This window comes from Coffea eugenioides, chromosome 3 (assembly GCF_003713205.1).
Source record: "Coffea eugenioides isolate CCC68of chromosome 3, Ceug_1.0, whole genome shotgun sequence".
In the NCBI taxonomy this organism is placed as follows: Eukaryota; Viridiplantae; Streptophyta; class Magnoliopsida; order Gentianales; family Rubiaceae; genus Coffea; species Coffea eugenioides.
This window is the reverse complement of record NC_040037.1, coordinates 36,973,421-36,994,443: the sequence shown is the minus strand read 5'-3', so window position 1 is coordinate 36,994,443 and position 21,023 is coordinate 36,973,421. Positions and strand designations below refer to the sequence as shown.

Genomic DNA, 21,023 nt, shown 5'->3' with positions numbered 1-21,023 from the left:
AAAACAATTTTGTACACTGGTACAACCAAAATAAGTTGATGGAGATATGGTCTAATGGCTCAACCAAATTTCTGAAAAGAAAAATGCATTAGACACATGTACTTACTTTGTGATACTCTAGAAGTATCATCATGGGTATTTCTTGTGTGACAGCCCCAACAAACTGAACAACATTGGGATGCCGAACCTTTTCTAACAACGTCAACTCATGTCTGAAAGCATTTCTGCAACATGAACATTTAAAGTTCAAAACTAGAGCCATAGCCTCCAAGCAACTTAGAACATAAGCAAACAATTACAAACTGCAACTCCGAAATGGACTGAATAACCAAACAGCAGCACAGTAATATATCATGTCCCAGAGCAAAGGTGAAAAATACTAATAATCAAATAAAATTTGGAAAGGATAGATTAGTTCTTAGAACAGGAGCTGACTTCAAGGGAAAAAACACGTAAAGAAAAGTGATTACTTAGCAACACTTCCAACCAAAGCCAAGGAAGACTATGAACTCGCCAGTTATACAGAATTTGCCAAAGACTGAATTTCTAGCTCTTGAAAGAGCCAGTAATTAGCAAAGACCAACAACCAAAGATTTTTCCAATGGCATGTATAGGTTTGGGAAGAGTGATTGTATAGTTGGGATAAGTACATTAACAATTATAATTATGATGCAATTAGAGAGGCAAAGAATTTAGCCTAGCAGGTTATTTGCCATTATAAGTAGTGCAAGCACAACAAATCACGTCTTCTACGTCCAAAATAGGATAGGATATTAATTTGAAATACAACAATATCGGCTTTGGAGCAGAGAGGGCCAACAAAGAACTACAATGGGATCTGATACCATCATCAAGGGAAAAACAGGTTGCACCTGACCTGATAACTCAGACCTAACAGTTTTATCATCTCTAAAAGAGAATGAGTACCATGTTTATTTATTAAAGTCAACTGTTATCAAAAAAATACATTCCTACCAATTGTTTTGTCAGGCATTGAACAGAAAAAACTAATATTTCAAAGATGGGTAGAATTTGAGGACATACATTATTTCAGGGTCTGAATGGCTATCCTTGTCAAGTATCTTAACTGAAACTTTTGTGCCATTCCATTTTGCTACTTGATATGATCCCTGTCCAAAGTTGTAAGTCACAATCAATTCACTGCAGCAAAAAGGGGCCAAAAAATTGTTTTGGCAACAAACTATAACGTGACCTAGTTTCTAACACAAGCAAAATTTTGAAAAGAATAGCTTGCGAGTAGAATAATCCAACAACATCTGTTAAACAAATAATTAACACCAAAACTACCCTACACAGAATGGAAGTACATGCAAGTATGGATATTGCTACGCCATACCAATCTATAGATGAGAATTTGAAGTTTAACTTTTCCAAAAAGGACGTTTTAGCATATAAGGGGGAAAAATTACCTTGACACGTACATAGCTGAAATAAGGATTAAGAAATCAACAATCAGATTAAGAAAGAAACTGCAGAAGGCACTGACGAACTCAGTAACATGTGTGTTTGGATAGTAAATTATTTGAGATAATTTTGTGAAAAAATACTGTAGCACTTTTTTGATGCGATGTATGTGAGATAAAAAAGTGATTGAAAAATGTGTTGATGATGCAAGCAAGTCAGTTTGTGTAAATAAGGTGAAAATAATGTGTAATCCAAACAATTGTTTTTCTTTAAGCTTTGGAGAGAAGTTTGTTTTACAACCAAAGAAACTGGAATTTTGTCTTCTCTAAAACATCAAAAGTAATCCAGGCTAGATTTAATTGATAATAGCTGCCCTTTGACTGAAGAACTAGAGTATTGAGATCCTTCATTAGTTCAATAAACCAGATTAAGTAAATGTTTTAGCCAAGCCTTTTAAGTAATTTGTCTTATTTGTTCTGTCAAGTTCATACATCTCACTTCCAGGCTTCCCAAAAATAAATCAAATTCCAAAATAGCTTTTAGAAATCATCTTGTTCTGGAACAATGGTTGTAAAAGGTAGCCTCTGTAGCATATTAGTGCGGTACAGTCATCACCAAAAAAAAAAAAGGAGTTGATGCGAATGGGACATTCGTATCAGGAGTGCAATACAGTGCTTACTCTCAAGAAGGCTTGAAAATATGGAGTTCTCACTCCTGAGCGATCCAAAACAATTCATACAGGATTACACTATCGTCCAGAGATCAGCAGAGCCTGTTCTACACCTAAGCATTTTGGTAATAAGATTCATCAAAACCATGACGACCATTTGAATTTCAACTAGTTACATTCAAGCTTCATAGCTTCAATTACCTCTTTCCGCAGATTCAACACTCACAGAACACTAAGAGATACTACGTAACTAGTGACCAACTCTTTTCCTTAAAGCTTTCACAAATGCATGCCTAATCCTCTCATTTGACTTTTCAACATATTTCTTAAAACCTCCATTAGTCATAAATTCAGAATTTTCAACCCAAAGAACCGTAAGAAACTGACTTTCTTTTGCTATCTCATATCAATTTTCAAGAACTTATGCAAGATGATATCAACCTCACCTACTTGAATAGCAAAAGCACTTCCAATAACCTTCTCCGAAGCTAATTCACTATGAGATTTAGTTTTTCTCCATGAAAGCCTCAGATAGATGCAGACACGACAGTGAGCATTTCTGGCTGTCTGACAGACCTCGTGATGCAAAACAAAGTAGTTGCTAAAAACCCACTACAAGGTAAAACAATTAATGCATACTTGAAATTTCTCACATTGAGCATTATGCCTCACAGGCAAAGAATGATTAGCAAATAGAAAAATGAAATGAAACTTGCCTTAGAGATACCATCACTTCTCCGGATTTGAATATCCATGGGATTGAGCTCATACTCTGGAACTTCCCGAGGATTAGAAACAGTCATTGGTGTCTTTCTGGTTTTCTAGGAATATGGTTCACTTATATCAGTAATCAATCAGAAAGGAAATTCTACGTAAAAAGATCTAATTTGCACTTACCGGAGCTTTGGCTCCACGGGCCTTCAAAACATTGTAAACTTCAATGTTCCCATAGTATTTGGCATCTGCAGCAGCCTGTCACCATGCAGAACTCTTACAAAATGACAAGCTGAATAATAGCAACAAAATAATTATTCATTCATCTATTCATTTGCTCCACAGAAAGGCCACTGCTTTTGCTTGTTATGCATCATATGCTTCTTCCTACCAACATTCATTTTCCTGTTTTACCAAGTTAACGGCATCAACTAGGACAATCTTAGCAGGGAAAATGTTTGCACAATCTGCACCTGTTGAACAAGCACAACATGCACCATTTACTTTTAAAAGTTACACTCTCAACCATTTATTAAACATGCCAACTCAAACCAACGACAAAATAGCTTCCATTTCTCAAATATTAGAAAAATCTTGGAATTCTTTGCCTAATTCACACAAACACTCACATTTGCTTGTACCAAAATCGTCACTTTACATTATTAACAACAACAATCAGGAAAATCAACAAATCAAAACATCAAGATTTATTCAAGAACAAAAATTCCCGCACAATAAAAAAAAAAAGAAAACAATGCACCATCCTAAAACAAAACAAAAGGAAGCATAGCACCAAACTGTGGTAAATTATCTACCGTGCTGCCCCATCGATCACGGGCATCAATATTAGCCTTTCGACTCAACAAAAGCTTGACAACATCCACATGTCCTTCGCAAGCAGCAATATGCAGAGCAGTCCTGCCATCCAAATCAATACTGTTAACATCAACCCCTTGATCCAACAAATCCTGCAGGCCCTCGACATCTCCTTTACAAGCCAAGAACAAAAGCTGCATTGTGGAGTCCAAATTCTCCGGCACAGACAAGCCGTCCTCGCTCGTCGGACTTCTCCTGATCGGATCAAGCGAAGATTGGCGTCCGAAACTGAAGCGCAAATTATTCCGCCTGGGATCCATCGAATTCTGCCGCCCAAAACTGAATTTCCCGCTTCTTCTCAACGATCCAGTTGAGAATTGCCTCGATATTCCCCGCTTCAGCTGCGCTGCTAAATCCATTTCTGTAACTGATTGATCCTAAATTGAACTAATTACTCGTTTAGTTTATTTGGTTTTTGAGAAAGGCATAATGTCGCGGTTGGCTCGATGGATCGAGAGCTCCCCGGCTCCCGATTGCGAGCTGGGGGAATAGGGAAAGAGGAAGAAAAGGGAGAAATGGAGAAGAAAATGAAAGCCAGAGAAGAAAATGGAGAGGCTGAGGCTGATCGAAGAGGAATGAAGGAGGAGAAAAAGAGGAAAGGGGTGATAAAGGATAGATTTGGTGGGGTGAATTGGTATATCCCCTGGATTGACTTAGCGAAAAAGACGTTACTTTTACTGCTTTTTGGCTTTGCGGGGGAAGATCATTTTTGTAAGATTGTGTACAATTCTTCTTTTGTTTTTTGAAAAAAAATTATATGAAAGTAGTGTGCCTTCTTGCTATTTAGGGAAAATTGCCTCAGACATCCTCAAATTTTGTGGTTTGACATTTTTTGTCCATCACTTGTGAAATGCGCCAATTTGGTTCCAAACTCTCGCATCAGACCTTGTTGGATGAAACGAGGGCGGGCAACCAATGTTTTCAGAACCGGACCGGACCGGCCGGTTCGACCGGTTGGACCGCGAACCGGCCATGTCACCGGTCCGGTCTAATGCTAAAGCCGGAAGTTCATGGAGAACCGTTAAAACCCGGACGAACCGGACGAACCGTTAAGAACCGTGAACCGGCGGTTTTTTTAATTCTTCAACAAAATATCAAGAATGGTGTAGCTAAGATTCGAACCTGGGTCTCCAAGTTTAAATATGACAATCTTACCGCTAGACTGTACTTAAGTTTGTTGAGAATTTTACTTGACTAAAAAATATATTAAAACATCAAGTTCTTCTCTTATTTTTTTTTTCAATTTTTTCTTCTTAACCATTTTTAACCCAAATATCCACAACAAGATTTTCTCAAGTCTTCACCATTATTATCAGGTTATTATCTTTAGCAGATTGTAAACAAGTTGAAAATTTCAACTTTTCTTGTTTTCCAACATTTTAGTAAGTTTAATTTTTTCTTTTCAAGGTTTTTTTCTATATTATTATCTTTAGTTGATTTTTTGCATTTTCTTCTTTTTCCCCTCAATTTTCATATGTTTCCCTCATTTTTGTTTTATTTTTATTCGATTAATTAAGGATGAAATTTTTGCAAAAGTAGTGCACATCCGTGTAGGAATTGGGTAGGAATTACAAATAATAACATTGGGTTGGTCAAAAATATGGTAGTTGGCACATAATCGAAGCTATTGATAATTGAATTTAAAATAATTAATGGTATAGGATCATTGAATTTAATATAACATGTTAATTAGTAATGTTTAGTAGCAATTAATTTTTTATGTGTTTAACTGTATATTTGTTTTTCAAAAATTTTTAGTTTTTTTTAGTTTGAGCAATTAGATTTATATTTTTATAATAAAATTTTAACTTTTTCAGCTTAAGTTGATGAAATTGTGAAGGTGGTGTGGTTGCTTATCATGCCACTGATAAAAGTTTGCTATTCAAATAGTTTGTCTTAACTTGAACTATTTTATGGATTTTTTTAAGGGTTGTAAAAGAATTTCAATATTTAATTTATTTATTTTTTGTGTTTTTATTTGTGATAATTGGTGCACATTTGGATTGTATCTATTTATGTTTATAATGAATTTATGAAAACTTGTGGTGAATTATGATATTTTAATTATATTTATCATTCCATGTTTTGTGTATAACTTTTAGAAAATTTATTATTATCATAACTTAAATTAAGTTATGTTGGTAAAGTTCAAGTGTAGAATGAAACCTGCTTAGTACTTAACACTAAAAAAAAAAAAAAAAAAAAAAAAAAAAAAAAAAAAACAGTGAACCTTTGAACCGGCCGGTCGAACCGCGAACCGGCCACCTCTCCGGTTCACTGACCGGTCCGAGTTTAAAAACATTGCTGGCAACAGGGATGGGAAGCCGTCTCATTGCCTAAAAGCTTTCTAGTCCCTCGTCACCTTCACCTCCGCCTTGTTCCTCACTTTGTCTCGTTATACCATGAGTGTTCCCGTCCTACCCTAATACTATTTTTATTTTTATATTTAACTATATATAAATTGATTAATCATTCTTTTTGAATATTTAACAAAAAATTGCCTTTGAGATAAAGTTTAGAAATTATTTTGATCTTATGAATCTATTTCCCTGTATTTGATGTTACATAAAATCTAGAGGGAGAATTGCAATTTTGATTTCCAATGTTTGGTCTGTGTATTAAATTGGTTCCTAATATTTCGACTAAAATAAATCTAGTCCCTAAAGTTTCTAATTTTAGGATGATTTACTATAACTAAAAAAAATAGAACAATGACTAATAGTCTACACCAAGATAGCAATTAATCAACAATTTTGACTTTGCATTTTTCAGTCCCAATTAATCAGCAAATTTGACTTTGCATTTTTTAGTCCGAATGTTTTGATTTTGAATCACATTGTGGATTCTTATTTAAGTCTGCTGTAGTATGCCAATCCTTTTAGCTGCAATTAATCTGCATAAAAAACACCAATGCCAAATTTTAGTACTAGCATATTATTAATACAATAAAAAATAGATCTTTTTTTGTTAAGAAATTCAAGCTTATTTATACATTGAAAGTAAATCAAGAATTAAGGAATGAGAATTAAGCTTGCATTAAATAGCTTAAGTATATAAACAAATCAATTTAATTGCAAGTATGAAGCTTAGAGCAGGAAAAAAGATTTCAATCAGGGCATAGTTTGCTTGAAACTAAAATGTCTGAATAACAGTTTATATAGCAATATACATGTTATTGACACAGGCACAATTTCAGCTAGACAAGGATAAAAAGATGTACTTGATTAAAAATCAAGATAAGAAATACAAAGTAAAAATGGGAGATTTGGAGAAATTTGTGAAGATTTCTTTAGAACAGATATTGAGGAGAGAGAAGTTTTCTCCTTTTCGGGATGCCATAATTTTTTTCTATCACATTTGCGAACTTCTGATTCCCTAAAATCCAAATTGAAGTTCTAATTTTAGACAATAGTTGTTGGATATTAATAATAAAAGGCCCCATTCTTTAATAAGTTAGAAACTTGCCTCAAATATTAGTCCCAATTCCGAAATTTGGTCCTAAGTTTCTAATATTTTAAAGAATCCTAAGTTTCTAATATTTTAAAGAATCCGTAGAATCATGAAATCTTAAGATTCTACGATCCAAAACACAGTCCTAGCGATTCCATTAGTTTTAAGCCACTTTAGAACCTACAAATGATGTCGTAAGATTGTATGATTCCTACAATACCAATTGCGATGTCAATAACCTTGATTAGGAGATGGACCATCTTTTGACTTGTTTCCATCATATAGAGTCATGTTTCATATAGATATCATTTTCCTAGTCCAAAAGTTAGGAAATAAAATTATGAAATATTGGTGAGAGGGAAACTACAATTGCAAACTACGCTAGCGAGGGTTGGTTATAAGACTCAAAAAAGGAATCTGTGTTTTGAGTTTTTATTTTTGAACAAACACACTAAATATGGGAGCCATGGCGAATCTTGCATGAAATTTTGTTGCTAAGACATTTCTTTCTAGACATGGGTTTCATTCTATAGGTTCAGCTCCATCTCAAGCCCCTTTCATCTACTCTTTTGCTTGTTATCATTGTTTGGTTAATTTAACAAGGATTAGTTTCTACTACCTTTCATTATGAAGATGAGATTATTGTTTTTTTGTGCCAATATGACTGTTCAGTATAAAATTTATTAGATTTCATGATCTGATTAACATTGTAATTTTGAACTTTGGATTTATTAGTATTCTAGTTGTCGCGCCCCACTTTTTGATGAGTGTGTGTGAGTAGTGGAATGTGAACGTGTGTAAAATGAAAAGTAAAAGGCCATGGGACTTGAGAATGCGACGATTTGGCCAAACAAAGTTCAAAAGGATTTTTTTGTATAAAAAATGGAGTCGCCACTTGGTATAGAGTTAGGGTGTACCAAGTCACCCAAAAAGTGATTTTTGTTTTTGAATGAAAAAAGTAAATAAACCCTTTTAGAGAACTTTTGGGTCTACGTAATCAAAAGAGGGATCGGGGGTCACATTTGATGAGGGAGAAGGCAAAGGCAAGGCCTAAGGCACTCCCTCACCCTAGCCAAGGCTAGTTGCGTGACTTAACCCAACTTTTCCTAATTTTTCTACCCAAGGTATGTATCGCGTGCTTGGATATGTCTATATGAATGCAAAAACCTAGACCTAAGGGGACATGGGGGAAATTTCTCTTCAAAGGTTGAGTGGTGCCAATCACATTAATTGTGAAGCCCAATAATGATCCTTTGGAGAGGTCACACATAATCCTAAATGACGTAGAAATGAGTGGAATGCATGCAATGCACAAATGTGAGTTTGTGTGAAGTGAGAAAAATGATAAAAATAATAGGATGTAAGTGGAGGTATGCAAATGTCTTTACAAGGTAAGGTGAGTACAGAATGATAATGTGAAAATAACATAAAGTGCATGTGTGCGAGTGATATGGTATAAAGTGTGAGTAGTTAAGTGAAAACGTGCAAAATTAAAGTAGTGTGAAGTGAGAATGTAGAAAAAGAGATAGAATATAAAGTAAGTGTATGTGATAGTGAATGAATAAAATGTATGAATCCTATATGAATGCATCAAGACGGGAACGGGGAGTCCTAACTTTGTGACTTTAATCTTCCCTTTGATTAGAAGGGGGAACTAGCGTGCTAAGGCTATTTGTGGAGCCACACTCGCTCGTTTCCCTTGTCAAAAGGGGACTCTTCAAGCAAATGTACCCTATAACTAGCATGAGGTGCAAAAATCTTAAAATGAGGGGAAAAGGGGTTCGAGGAGCATGCCAAATGATAAAAACTAAAAAAAATGCATGAAATGTAGTGAACATGCAAAAGGGGGACGGCCTATTGGGTCTAGCGTTGGACTAGCCCTTTCTAAGAATTTCCTACTAGCGTTGGACTAGTGGAAAACGGGACAATGAACCACAACTAGCGTTGGACTAGTGTGGTGACGGGAAAGGGGGCCACAACTAGCATTGGACTAGTGTGGTGACGTCCATTCATCCATCACATTCATTCATGACTATAAAAAACGAGTAGACATGCGAATCACTTATAAACACGTAGCACATAACACTTAGCATGCTCGACTAGATGCAAGAGCCTAATAAAGCACTTAACACATAACACATAGGCATGCAACCAAGCTAATTAATCTATTACATTTGCTAACTAAAACAAAAGGGGAAGGGGAAAATAGACCAAATTACTCGCCAAGCCCTATCTATTACAAGCCAAGAGGTGTACACATACCCCATAATGAATAACTTAAATAAAAGTAAAAGTAAATGAAATAAATGCAAAGAACTGAGGAAAGGCAAAGAAAGCGAAATAGACATGCATATTCACATAACACGTAGGAGCACGTAGGAAAAATAAAATCAAGGAGATAGAGGTTACCTCCCTTGAATTGTGAAATGAAGAGAATATTAGCTTCAAAACAATAAAAGGGTCAAGGCACCACTTTAATCAAAAAATAATCACAAGACACAAAAGTAAACATGAAATTGAATCAATTAAATCATGTAGACAACCCACATTCAAGAAGTCAAAAGAAGAAAGGACTTGATTGCACAAATTAACAAAGTTTGGAGGTCAAAATTAAAGAAAAATAAAGTTTAGGGACCTATTTGCAATTAATTAAGGACCGAATTGAAAGAAGTTGAAAATGTCCAGGGCCACAATACAGCTAAGGAGAAATTCAGGGCTGATTTGCAAAAACGTTTTCTGATCTCCTAATGGACCAAAGCATTGGGCCATTTCCTTTATTTGTTTGGGCCAAAAGCTTCCCAGCCCAAATGGAAATCTAGAACAAAAAGGAATGGGCCATTTTATTTGTTCGTTTGGGCCGAACCCTTCCTAGCCCAACCAAAAACCCAAGCAAAAACAGATGGGCTAGCTTAACTATTTTGGCCCAAAATTAGCCAACCAAACAGATGGGTCATGATTCTCTGGCCCAAACCAAAACCCAAAATAATAACTTCTCAACCCAAATCACCTTTCCACAAGCATCCCAACATGATAAAATCAACAAAAAATTATTAAGCCACAATTACATCCTAAAACAAGAATTAATCTAGTTAAAGGACTACTCATGCTTATTAGAAGATGATTTAAATCTAAAGGGAGAAACAAGTTCACTTTTCCAATTTTCCGGGTCAATTCAGAACAAGGGGGAATTTGAGAGGCTCAATCACAACAAAAATAGGGATCTAATTGAAAGAATTATGAACATTTTGGGGTCAAATTACGAAGTTCTAAGAACTGTGGGGGAACAAATTACAGGGAAAAAAAAAAGGGAAATCATGGGCCTGAGATTACAGATTATACAGATAATCATTTTTTCCAAACGGGCAAATGGGAGTTGCCATCTTCGTCTTTCTTTTGCGGACGAATGATCACCAAAGAATCAGCAAATTTCAACCCAAAGCATAAAACTCACTCAAACTGCCCCTCAAGCCAATTTCATGCCGTTAATTCGAATCCATACAAAAGAAAAAGCAGAGCCCGAAAAGGAAAACCGAGACAGTCGCATGCCAATGTATCAAGATCAAAATTCTTCTTTCTACCCTAGAAATCCATTAGTATGTTCTGAAACAACATTGAAATTGCTGTTCATTCGTTTCTTCACATGCGCAAATGCAGACAAGTCATTCTTTCGAGTATAACATCCATTCGGACATTTTAACAAACAGAATGGGCACGAAAATATTCCAACAAATCTCTGCTCAAAGTACATTACAACCGGCCCCAAAATCATCAGAAAAGCAAGGAATTCAGTCCAACACACACAGAAAACATATGCGAACAAAAATTACAAACCATCGACAGAGAAATTGCAATAACAAACCCACGGCAAAACATGCTCTGAGAGCTTCCAGAATCTGTAATTGAAGAAGCGTGAAGCTTAAAGGAAAAAGGATGAGCTTACAGTGCTTTCTCTTTCTGAAAATTGAATTGAACCAGGATGGTGGCTGCGCTGGTGGTGGAAGATTCGGGTGGTGGCAAATGGCGGTAGCCGAGGTTGAAAGGTGCGGCAGAGGTGGATTCGGCGAGGCGGTGACGGCATGAGCGGCGGTGCTTCCGGCAACTCTTCGGATGAACTCCCCTGCTTTCCTCTCTCTGTTTTCCCTTCCCAGCTGCAAGCTGTAGCCGTTGCCCAGATTTCCCCGTTGCCCTTTTCTCCTTGTTCTCAGCCCCTCTGTTTTTCTCTGTTCTGCCCAAGCCTTTGCCCTCCTTGCTCTGCTTTTTTTCCTTTTGTTTTCTTTTGTTTTGGCCGAATCCCCTTCCTTCTCTGTTCCTTCTTTTCGTTTTCCTGTTTTTTTCCTTCCTGCTCTCAGACCTCCCTCTGTTTCTTTTTCTTCCTCCGCCCACTCTGTTTTCTTCCCTTTTGTTTTAATTCTGCCCCCCCAATATTCAGCCGCAGCCTCCCTTTCTCACTTCCTTCCCCGAAGCTCTTTTAAGAAACCCCCCGTGAGCTCTTTTTTTCTTTCTGCCGGCTCCCTTAGACCCCCAATTCCCCCTTTCTCTCTTGCGGCTCCTTTCATTTTTAAGGCACTCCAAAGAAAACTAAACCTAAGATGAAAGGACCAGATCTCATCCTCCAAAATAGGCTTATGTGCAAAAAATAAAATAAAATAAGATAAAGTAAAACCCTAACATCGAAACAAATTAAATTTGAAAATTAAATGATTAAAGTTTAATTAAATGATAAAATGACCTAGAAAATAAAAATAAAAATAAAAAAATGAAATTAATCAAAAATATAAATAATAGTAAACAAAATTCCTTAAAAATTTGGTGTCTACACTAGTTTTAAATATGTCAATGAATTTCAAATAATTGTATAACTAACTTTATAATTGTTGTGTTGTTGATACCATATGCTTTTTTAATTCTTTTGATTGACGTAGTAGCTAAATACTTTTGCAAGAGGCTCAAAAACTAGCTTTAGTTTTCTAGTTGTATTTTGTTTCTTTTCTTTTTGGTATTGCTTAATTGCAATTTGGGGATTTTTTTTAGGTGAGATTGAATTAGGTTATACATCCTTTCGGTTGCATTACCCCTTTTGTGATTAGCAATATGCAATTAAAACTAAAGACAAAGAATTTGCGTCTCTCACTTTTGGCTCGAAAAGAGTTAATCAAATGCATCCATGACTTCCACCTCTTGTCAAAAGAGAAAAAGGCTGAATGGGATGAGTTGTTTGATCCAACGTACGGGTACCCTAGCACAATTAATAAAAGCATTTAACTGTATCAAGTCCTAAGACATGTTTAGAAAAATATTACGAACTTGAAAAAAGAAAACCGCCATGTGTTAAATTATTTGTTTGAATATGTCTAACCTATGATTTTTTTAGAAGCGGAACATTTATATCAGTGGTTACACAAAAGATCATGGAGTGCTTGGAGGAGCGATCCTTATCTGTGTCAATTCCATATGTGAAGAGCCTGCAATGTTTTGCTGGAAATGTAATTTGGGCTTTCACTTTCACAGTTTTCACCTGATACCAATTTAATTTCTTTTCACCTAGTACCAATTTAATTTATTTTTGATTTGGATGATGACACTATAATTTTTCATTTTTTTAGAGTGTTTAATGGGTTTAACAGAGTATTAGAAAATAGAAGATAAAACTATAATAAAAAAAAGGTAAGATGATACCTAAACATGCTTTGTAGGTGGTTAGTTCTACAGAAAATCCTTTGAAAACAACAAGTGCTAGATCAATAACAGCGGTACAAAACCGCTCCACAACCCCACAAAGGAAAAAAAGAAAAGAAGGGAAAAAATATATCATCTTATGCACCAAGCAAACAAACTACTATCTTCAGTCTTCCACTCGTTTCATGTGGTTGGTGGTTGGCTAGGGGTTATATGGTGATAATGATGACAGAGTGTTCTATCTATGTAAGAATTCATGGAAAAATGGTTGGAGTCACAAGGCATACATTAAGGGGACTCGGGGTACAAATGGTCATCAGTTGAATCATACCAAAATACAAATAATTGGACCACAATGTGTCATATAGTTAGGTTAAAAAAAATTTTAAATTATATTGACATTTGATAATTTCTGCCATATTTTTCTACAATTTCTACATGAAAGAGAGGTAAAGAGAAATGTAACTTCAACATCATCATGAACTACATCTTTTCCTTCTTTGATGGGCCATCATATGTATCATGAGGATATGAAACCCGGCCATTCTCCACTAAATCCCATGCCACCTTGATGAATCCCTTGTGACCCCAGCCGCTACCCCATAAGTCCTTGCATAGGTAAAACAACTTTGTATCATCACCATCCTCGTACTCCAGCCAATCACTTGCAATGCATGTTGGGGTATCATCTTATCGTCTCATGTTTTTGCTTTTATCTTCTCCTTCTCATACTTTATTGGACCCAAGTAAACACTTGAAAAAATAAAAACTCATTATCCAAATCGAAAATAGTTAGTTGAAAACAATCACAATAAAAGACTTACTTACTTTTCCAGCATAACGCTATAGACTCTTCACATGCGGAACCGACACAGCTAAAGATTGTTTCTTCTTTCTCGTCAATTTTTGTATAATTCTTGATATAGACCTTTCCCCTAAAAAATATTCACAAGTTAGACATACTAAAACAAGCAATTGATGTAGAATAGAAAATAGGGAATTTGTCAAAATATGGAAGGAAAGATGGATAGGAGAAAACAAGAATGGAAAGATCTCAATGAAGCAACCCCAGATTCTCTAGATAAAGTCTGTTAAGGATTTAATTAAGAACCAATAGTGAAATGAGGAGGCGCTAAATGATTTATTTTCAGTCGAAGAGGTCAAGAAGATCAATGCAGTAGACAGTGTAGTTATCACTTACCACTCTAGGAGATGGTCTAAAATATGGCTGTTTCCATTATTCATACGAACAATATTTTTCTGTACATATACCCTGATGCTTGATATATTTAAAAACTTTGTTAATTGTACTAGGTTACTCGTATGGTGGATCATACGACTCCTGCTATTCAATTTTTTCTCTTTAGAGAGGGGGAAGAAGTTGTAGATGCAATTGATTAATTCTTGAGGTGCTAGAAGAAGGAGTTGATGCCCTTTTTCCTTCAGATAATCTTCATGCTCCAAACAAAATGCAGCATAAACACAATCTACTGCTGGAAATGCATAGCAAGCAGTTGCAAAAGAAACCAGCTCTCATAACAAAATTAGCACATAAAAACCAAAATCAACACACAAATATCCCTTGAGATTTGGCCAAACTACCAACTGAACCTCGCAATTTAGCCAAACAACATAAAAATCCCCTAATCCTTGAAATATCTATCCTTCTTATCCTATTGTTGAGTTGTTTGATCCAACATATGGGTATCCTAGTAAAATTAATAAAACATTTAAATATATCAAGTCCCAAGACATGTATTCAAGCGTGTAAAAGTCCCAGGGCATATGTTTAGGTGAAAAAAGTTACAATCAGACATGTAGCAAAGGAAATTTTTCAATTAAAAATTAGAAGGGGCAAAGATTTATCAAATCAATACAATTTCTCTTTATTGCAAGGATAGAAGTGAGGATTTATGAAAATATACTTAGTTTAAAATGAATATTTATCAAAACAAACTAGTTTCTCTCTACCTCAAGAACTGGTTGATGTGATATTCGGCCAAGTAATTCTATAATTTTTCTACTGATTTCTTATCAGTGAGATAAATTAACATCATGCATAATATATTTCAACAATATTTTACATAAAATTGACACTTTATAGGAACTAAAGAAAAAAACTTTTTTTGATTCAAGTGGAGAATTTATTATGATATGAATATGATTCTATAATAGTGTTGGAAAAGACTATGTGTTGTGGTTAATAAGTTACAAGTACTTATATTTATATTAGAATTAAATTTAATTATTATCATAAATCCAATGCTCCCTTTTAATGTGATTGCTGCTATTTTTAAAATAAGTTACAAGTACTTGTGATTGATAGTAAAGATTATTTGGAGAATCAAAATTTTTGTTGTATTGTCATTATACTAGATGTTGAGATTGATTCACTCTATTATTTTAAAAAGATACAATTTATCTATTACATTTTACAACATATCCTAGAAAATTGATCGTTTTAAATTTTTACAAATTTATAGAAACAAACTTATTTTTTGTAGTTAACCAATTAATGAAGTACATACTAGTTGAGCAAAAAAGTTAACTTAAACAATGTAATTTTTTTTCTGTATTTGACACTGATTGACTGGACAATCCAATCTTTTTGCTATGCCAGTATTGTTTCATCTATTGAAATTTATTTGCTTTATTTTTTTGATTTATTACTTCTTATTTAGTTCATTTTGCAATATTTTCGTGGCAAGTCAATGACAACTTTCATTATGCAAATTGGTGAAAAGTAGCACATACTGGTTGAATGAAAAAACTAATTTGAATAATCACATGATTTCATTGTGGCAAAATTATATAAGTTGTGGGAATATACTTACACATTATTATTAATATATTATAGCATGTTCAATATACTTTACAACATACAAAGAGTCATGATAGCCTTCATTATACAAATTAGTATAAATAAAGTGCCTTCCACTATTAATTAGTTTCTTAAATACTTGTTGAAAAAAGATTAACTAGTTAGTTTCGGGTTTTCTTTCATCAATATTGTGCCTCCTATTGGTATTTATTTACATTGTACTATGAAACCTCAAAATTTTTGACATTTTTTTAAGGCTGGAAACTGTTTGATAAACTAACAATACAAAATTAGCATAACAATAATTTAATAAGTTTACTTACCTCTTTAGAGAATTATCCCAACAACCTACTTTTACTCAACCACTAATATATATTGGGTTGGTTAACTATATCACGTTCCCTAAAGGTTAATTAACTGACTCAACATTAACCTACTTTTACTAAACCACTAATAGATATAGGGTATGAAACCCGGCCACTCTCCACCAAATCCTTCGTCACCTTGATGTATCTGTTATGACCCCACCCATGCCTCAACGAGTTTTTACATAAATAAAACAACTTCTCTTCATCACCATCCTCAAACCCCCAACCAACCACTTGCAGAGCATGCTGAGGTATCATCTTGCCTTCTCGTTTTTTGTTTCCATCTACTCCTCCTCGTATCGTGTTGGACCCCTATAAACACCCTGAACAAAAAAGTTATATTGTCATACAAATTGAAAATAATCAGTCACGTAATAACATTGATACCAAATGAAAACAATAACAGTGAAAGACCCACTTACATTTCCAGAATAATGCCGTAGGCTCCTCACAACTGGAACTGACACAGTTAAAGGTTGTTCCTGCAAGCGCTCCATAATCTTTTCTTTGCTGTCAATATTTGTATAATCCTTGATATAGATCTTTCGTTTCTAAAAAAAACATACACAAGTTAGACAAACTAAAACAAGCAATTGATGTACTTGAATAGATAATATAATTACCAAGTTACACATGGTTGTTTTATTCCTTCAAATGGACAATGGTTTTCTGAACATACACCCCGCAACTAGATAAATTTAAACGCCTTGTTAATTGAGTTAGGATACCCATATGTTGGATCAATGGATTTCCCCCATTCGGCTATTTGCTTTTCTGACAGGGGGAAGAGGTCATGGATACAGTTGATCAATTCTTGAGGCGCTAGAAGAGGCAGCTGAAACTACTTTGTCTTAAGAAATTTTTCAACCTCCAAACATAATGCCGCATACACGCAATCTACGGCTGGAAATGCATAGCAAGCACCTACGCAAAAATGCAGTTTCCATGATAAAGTAAAATAAAAAAAAGAAAAATAACATACAAACGAAAATCAACACACAGATAGCCCTTGAGATTTGACCAAATTCCCCACCAAACCCCAAGATTTAGCCAAACAACATAAAATGCCTCTCTTAAAAAATATCTATTGCATATCTTGGATGAATTAGTGAAATGACTAAATGCCTACAACACTTATGAATTAGTGAAATGACCAAACCCCAAGATTTAGCCAAACAACATAAAACGGAAAACTCTTACTTGATCAACACCCACTAATCATAATAGCAATATAATGATAAAAAAATTTCAGTCTTTTATGAATTTTCAGATCCAATTTCAAAAAACTTCCAAATCTTCAAAACACTAAAAAATTTGCCCTAATCATTGAACATGGACATTCACATGCATATCAGAATCTTGATTTTGATTATCAAAACTTGATTCACAAGTGCTTGCTTACTTGCAAACATCTATCGCGAACAGGGGTAATGCTTTTAGAGGGATGAACAGCCCAATTCCATTTCACCTAAAAAAATCTCAAAATTACAATAAGCAATAGAGAGAGAGCAAATACAACAATAAAACTAAAATTTGGCCCATGAACAACAAAACAATCGAAAATTAGGCTTAAAAGTATTATAAAATAAAACATTATAATGTACATTGGAAAAAATTCAGAATTGGACTCAAAGGCATGATAAATGAAAGATAAAAACATAGTAACGTACATCTTTGAAAAATGGATGGGAAAAATCAACAGGCTCCGGGTCAGGCGGCTCTAGATCTTCCAGTAGATCGCGCAAAAGTTCAAATCTCGACATCCAGCCAAAAAGGATCAATGATGTAAAAAGTATCAGTAGGATGAATGAAATAACACCAGTGATTTGCATTACATAAATCAAAAGTTTTCCGCAAAAAGAACATAAATCTTCTCAAGCAATCATCTTACTTACACACTTAATGTTAACAACAGTCCGGATGTTCAAGCATCAAAGCAATAGTAACTTTGGTATAAGAGTTGAGTATATTAAAGGGCGCATCAAGTATGCTAAACACCTTCAGATATAGGTAACAAATTATTGACATAATCACACAAAATATGGAACATGAATCCAGCCTTTCATTTGGTCCGAATTTTGAAATACGTTCTAAAAGTTGAAGCCCAAAGCAGAAATCTTAAGTTGAAATGGGATAAAATCAAATGGAGGACTACAAATGTAATTGTGTATTAGATGCCAAATTTGTTGCTTTGGTTCCTTTCTTTTGTTTCGATAACTGTGATCTCTTTAGCTTGTAGTATATTACATTAAATAATTTAAGTTAAATTGGCGATTCTTCCATGCTTCATAGTGGTTCGAAAGGTTCTAAGTATGCTGTTAGATAATGATTTGCATTGACCAGTTTGGGGAGTTCTTTCGGCAAATCATTTACCCATAATCGGATGTCAAGTTAGATGGATTTATATAAGGTTTTAAAGCTGCCTCTTGATTGAGGGTGTATTTTCTAATTGATCTTTTGCCGAGACTTTAAGATTCCATTCCTCCATATTTGATTGATTAGATATCTTGTTCGAGTTTATATTTGCTGCTTGAGTTCTTCTATAAAAATTGTAAATGGGAATAAAAGATGGGATAAGATTCGAGCAATAATAACTTATTATGATACGAATATGATTATATAATTGTGTTGGAAACGACTACGTATTGTGGTTAATAAGTTACAAGTACTTATATTTATATTACAATTAAATTTAATCATTATCATAAATCTAATGCTCTCTTTTAATGTGATTGCTGCCATTTTTAAAATAAGTTACAAGTACTCTTGATTGACAGTAAAGATTATTTGGAAAATCAAATTTTTTGTTGTATTGTCATTATACTAAATGTTGAGATTGATTCAATCTATTATTTTAAAAAAATACAATTTATCTATTACATTTTACAACATATCCTGGAAAATTGATAGTTTTAATTTTTTACAAATTTATAGAAACTAACTTATTTGTTGTAGTTAACCAATTAGTGAAGTGCATACAAGTTGAGCAAAAAAGTTAACTTAAACAATGTAATTTTTTTTTTTTGTATTTGACACTGATTGACTGGACAATCCCATCTTTTTGCTATGCCAGTATTGTTTCATCTATTGAAATTTATTTGCTTTATTTTTTGATTTATTACTTCTTATTTAGTTCATTTTACAATATTTTCATGGCAAGCCAATGACAACTTTCATTATATAAATTGGTGAAAAGTAGCACATACTGGTTGAATGAAAAAACTAATTTGAATAATCACATGATTTCATTGTGGCAAAATTATATAAGTTGTGGGAATATACTTACACATTATTATTAATGTATTATAGCATGTTCAATATACTTTACAACATACAAAGAGTCATGATAGCCTTCATTATACAAATTAGTGAAAATAAAGTGCCTTCGCCATTAATTAGTTTATTAAATACTTGTTGAAAAAAGATTAACTAGTTAGTTTCGGGGTTTCTTTCATCAATATTGTGCCTCCTATTGGTATTTATTTACTTTGTACTGTGAAATCTCAAAATTTTTGACATTTTTTTAAGGCTGGAAACTGTTTGATAAACTAATAATACAAAATTAGCATAACATTAATTTAAGAAGTTTATTTACCTCTTTAGAGAATTATCCCAACAACCTACTTTTACTCAATCACTAATAGATATTGGGTTGGTTAACTATATCACGTTCCCTGAAGGTTAATTAACTAACTCAACATTAACCTACTTTCACTCAACCACTAATAGATATAGGGTATGAAACCCGGCCACTCTCCACCAAATCCTTCGTCACCTTGATGTATCCGTTGTGACCCCACCCATGCCTCCACGAGTTTCTACATAAATAAAACAACTTCTCTTCATCACCATCTTCAAACCCCCAACCAACCACTTGCAGAGCATGCTGAGGTATCATCTTGCCTTCTCATTTTCTGCTTCCATCTATTCCTCCACATATCGTGTTGGACCCCTATAAACACCCTGAACAAAAAAGTTATACTGTCATACAGATCGAAAATAATCAATCACGTAATAACATTGATACCAAATGAAAACAATAACAGTGAAAGACCCACTTACATTTCCAGAATAATGCCGTAGGCTCCTCACAAATGGAACTGACACAGCTAAAGGTTGTTCCTGCAAGCGCTCCATAATCTTTCTTTGCTGCCAATTTTTGTATAATCCTTGATATAGATCTTTCGCTTCTAAAAAAAACATACACAAGTTAGACAAGATTTTTAAAAAATATACACAAGTTAAACAAACTAAAACAAGCAATTGATGTACTTGAATAGATTATATATATAAATACCACTCTGGGAGGTGTAACACATGGTTGTTTCATTCCTTCAAATGAACAATGATTTTCTGAACATACACCCTGCAACTAGATATATTTAAACGCCTTGTTAATTGAGTTAGGATACCCATATGTTGGATCAATGGACTTCCCCCATTCGGCTTTTTACTTTTTTGAACGGGAGAAGAGGTCATGGATACAGTTGATCAATTCTTGAGGCGCTAGAAGAGGCAGCTGAAACTACTTTGTCTTAAGAAATTTTTCAAGCTCCAAACATAATGCCGCATACACGCAATCTACGGCTGGAAATGCATAGCAAGCACCTACGCAAAAATGCAGTTTCCATGATAAAGTAAAATAGAAAAAAGAAAAACAACATACAAACGAAAATCAACACACAGATAGCCCTTGAGATTTGACCAAACTCCCCACCAAATCCCAAGATTTAGCCAAACAACATAAAATCCCTCTCTTAAAAAACGTCTATTGCATATCTTGGATGAATCAGTGAAATGACTAGATACTTACAACACTTATGAATTAGTGAAATAACCAAACCCCAAGATTTAGCCAAACAACATAAAACGGAAAACTCTTACTTGATCAACACCCACTAATCATAATAGCAATATAATGATAAAAAAAATTTCAGTCTTTTATGAATTTTCAGATCCAATTTCAAAAAATTTCCAAATCTTCAAAACACTAAAAAATTTGCCCTAATCATTGAACATGGAC

At 34.2% G+C, this 21,023-nt stretch overlaps 1 protein-coding gene across 1 annotated transcript in view; it reads right to left on the bottom strand.

Annotated features, from left to right (window-relative positions):
* Positions 1-4,271, bottom strand: part of LOC113766522 (integrin-linked protein kinase 1-like) — a 25,831-nt gene extending 21,560 nt beyond the window's left edge. The window contains exons 1-5 of the mRNA XM_027310705.1: positions 3,625-4,271; positions 2,993-3,067; positions 2,812-2,916; positions 1,045-1,130; positions 107-224 (exon numbers count right to left, since the gene is read on the bottom strand). Coding sequence (XP_027166506.1) covers positions 107-224; positions 1,045-1,130; positions 2,812-2,916; positions 2,993-3,067; positions 3,625-4,044 — 804 coding nt within the window. The 5' untranslated portion in view covers positions 4,045-4,271. The remainder of the gene's footprint in view (positions 1-106; positions 225-1,044; positions 1,131-2,811; positions 2,917-2,992; positions 3,068-3,624) is intronic.
* Between the last annotated feature and the right edge of the window lie 16,752 nt (positions 4,272-21,023).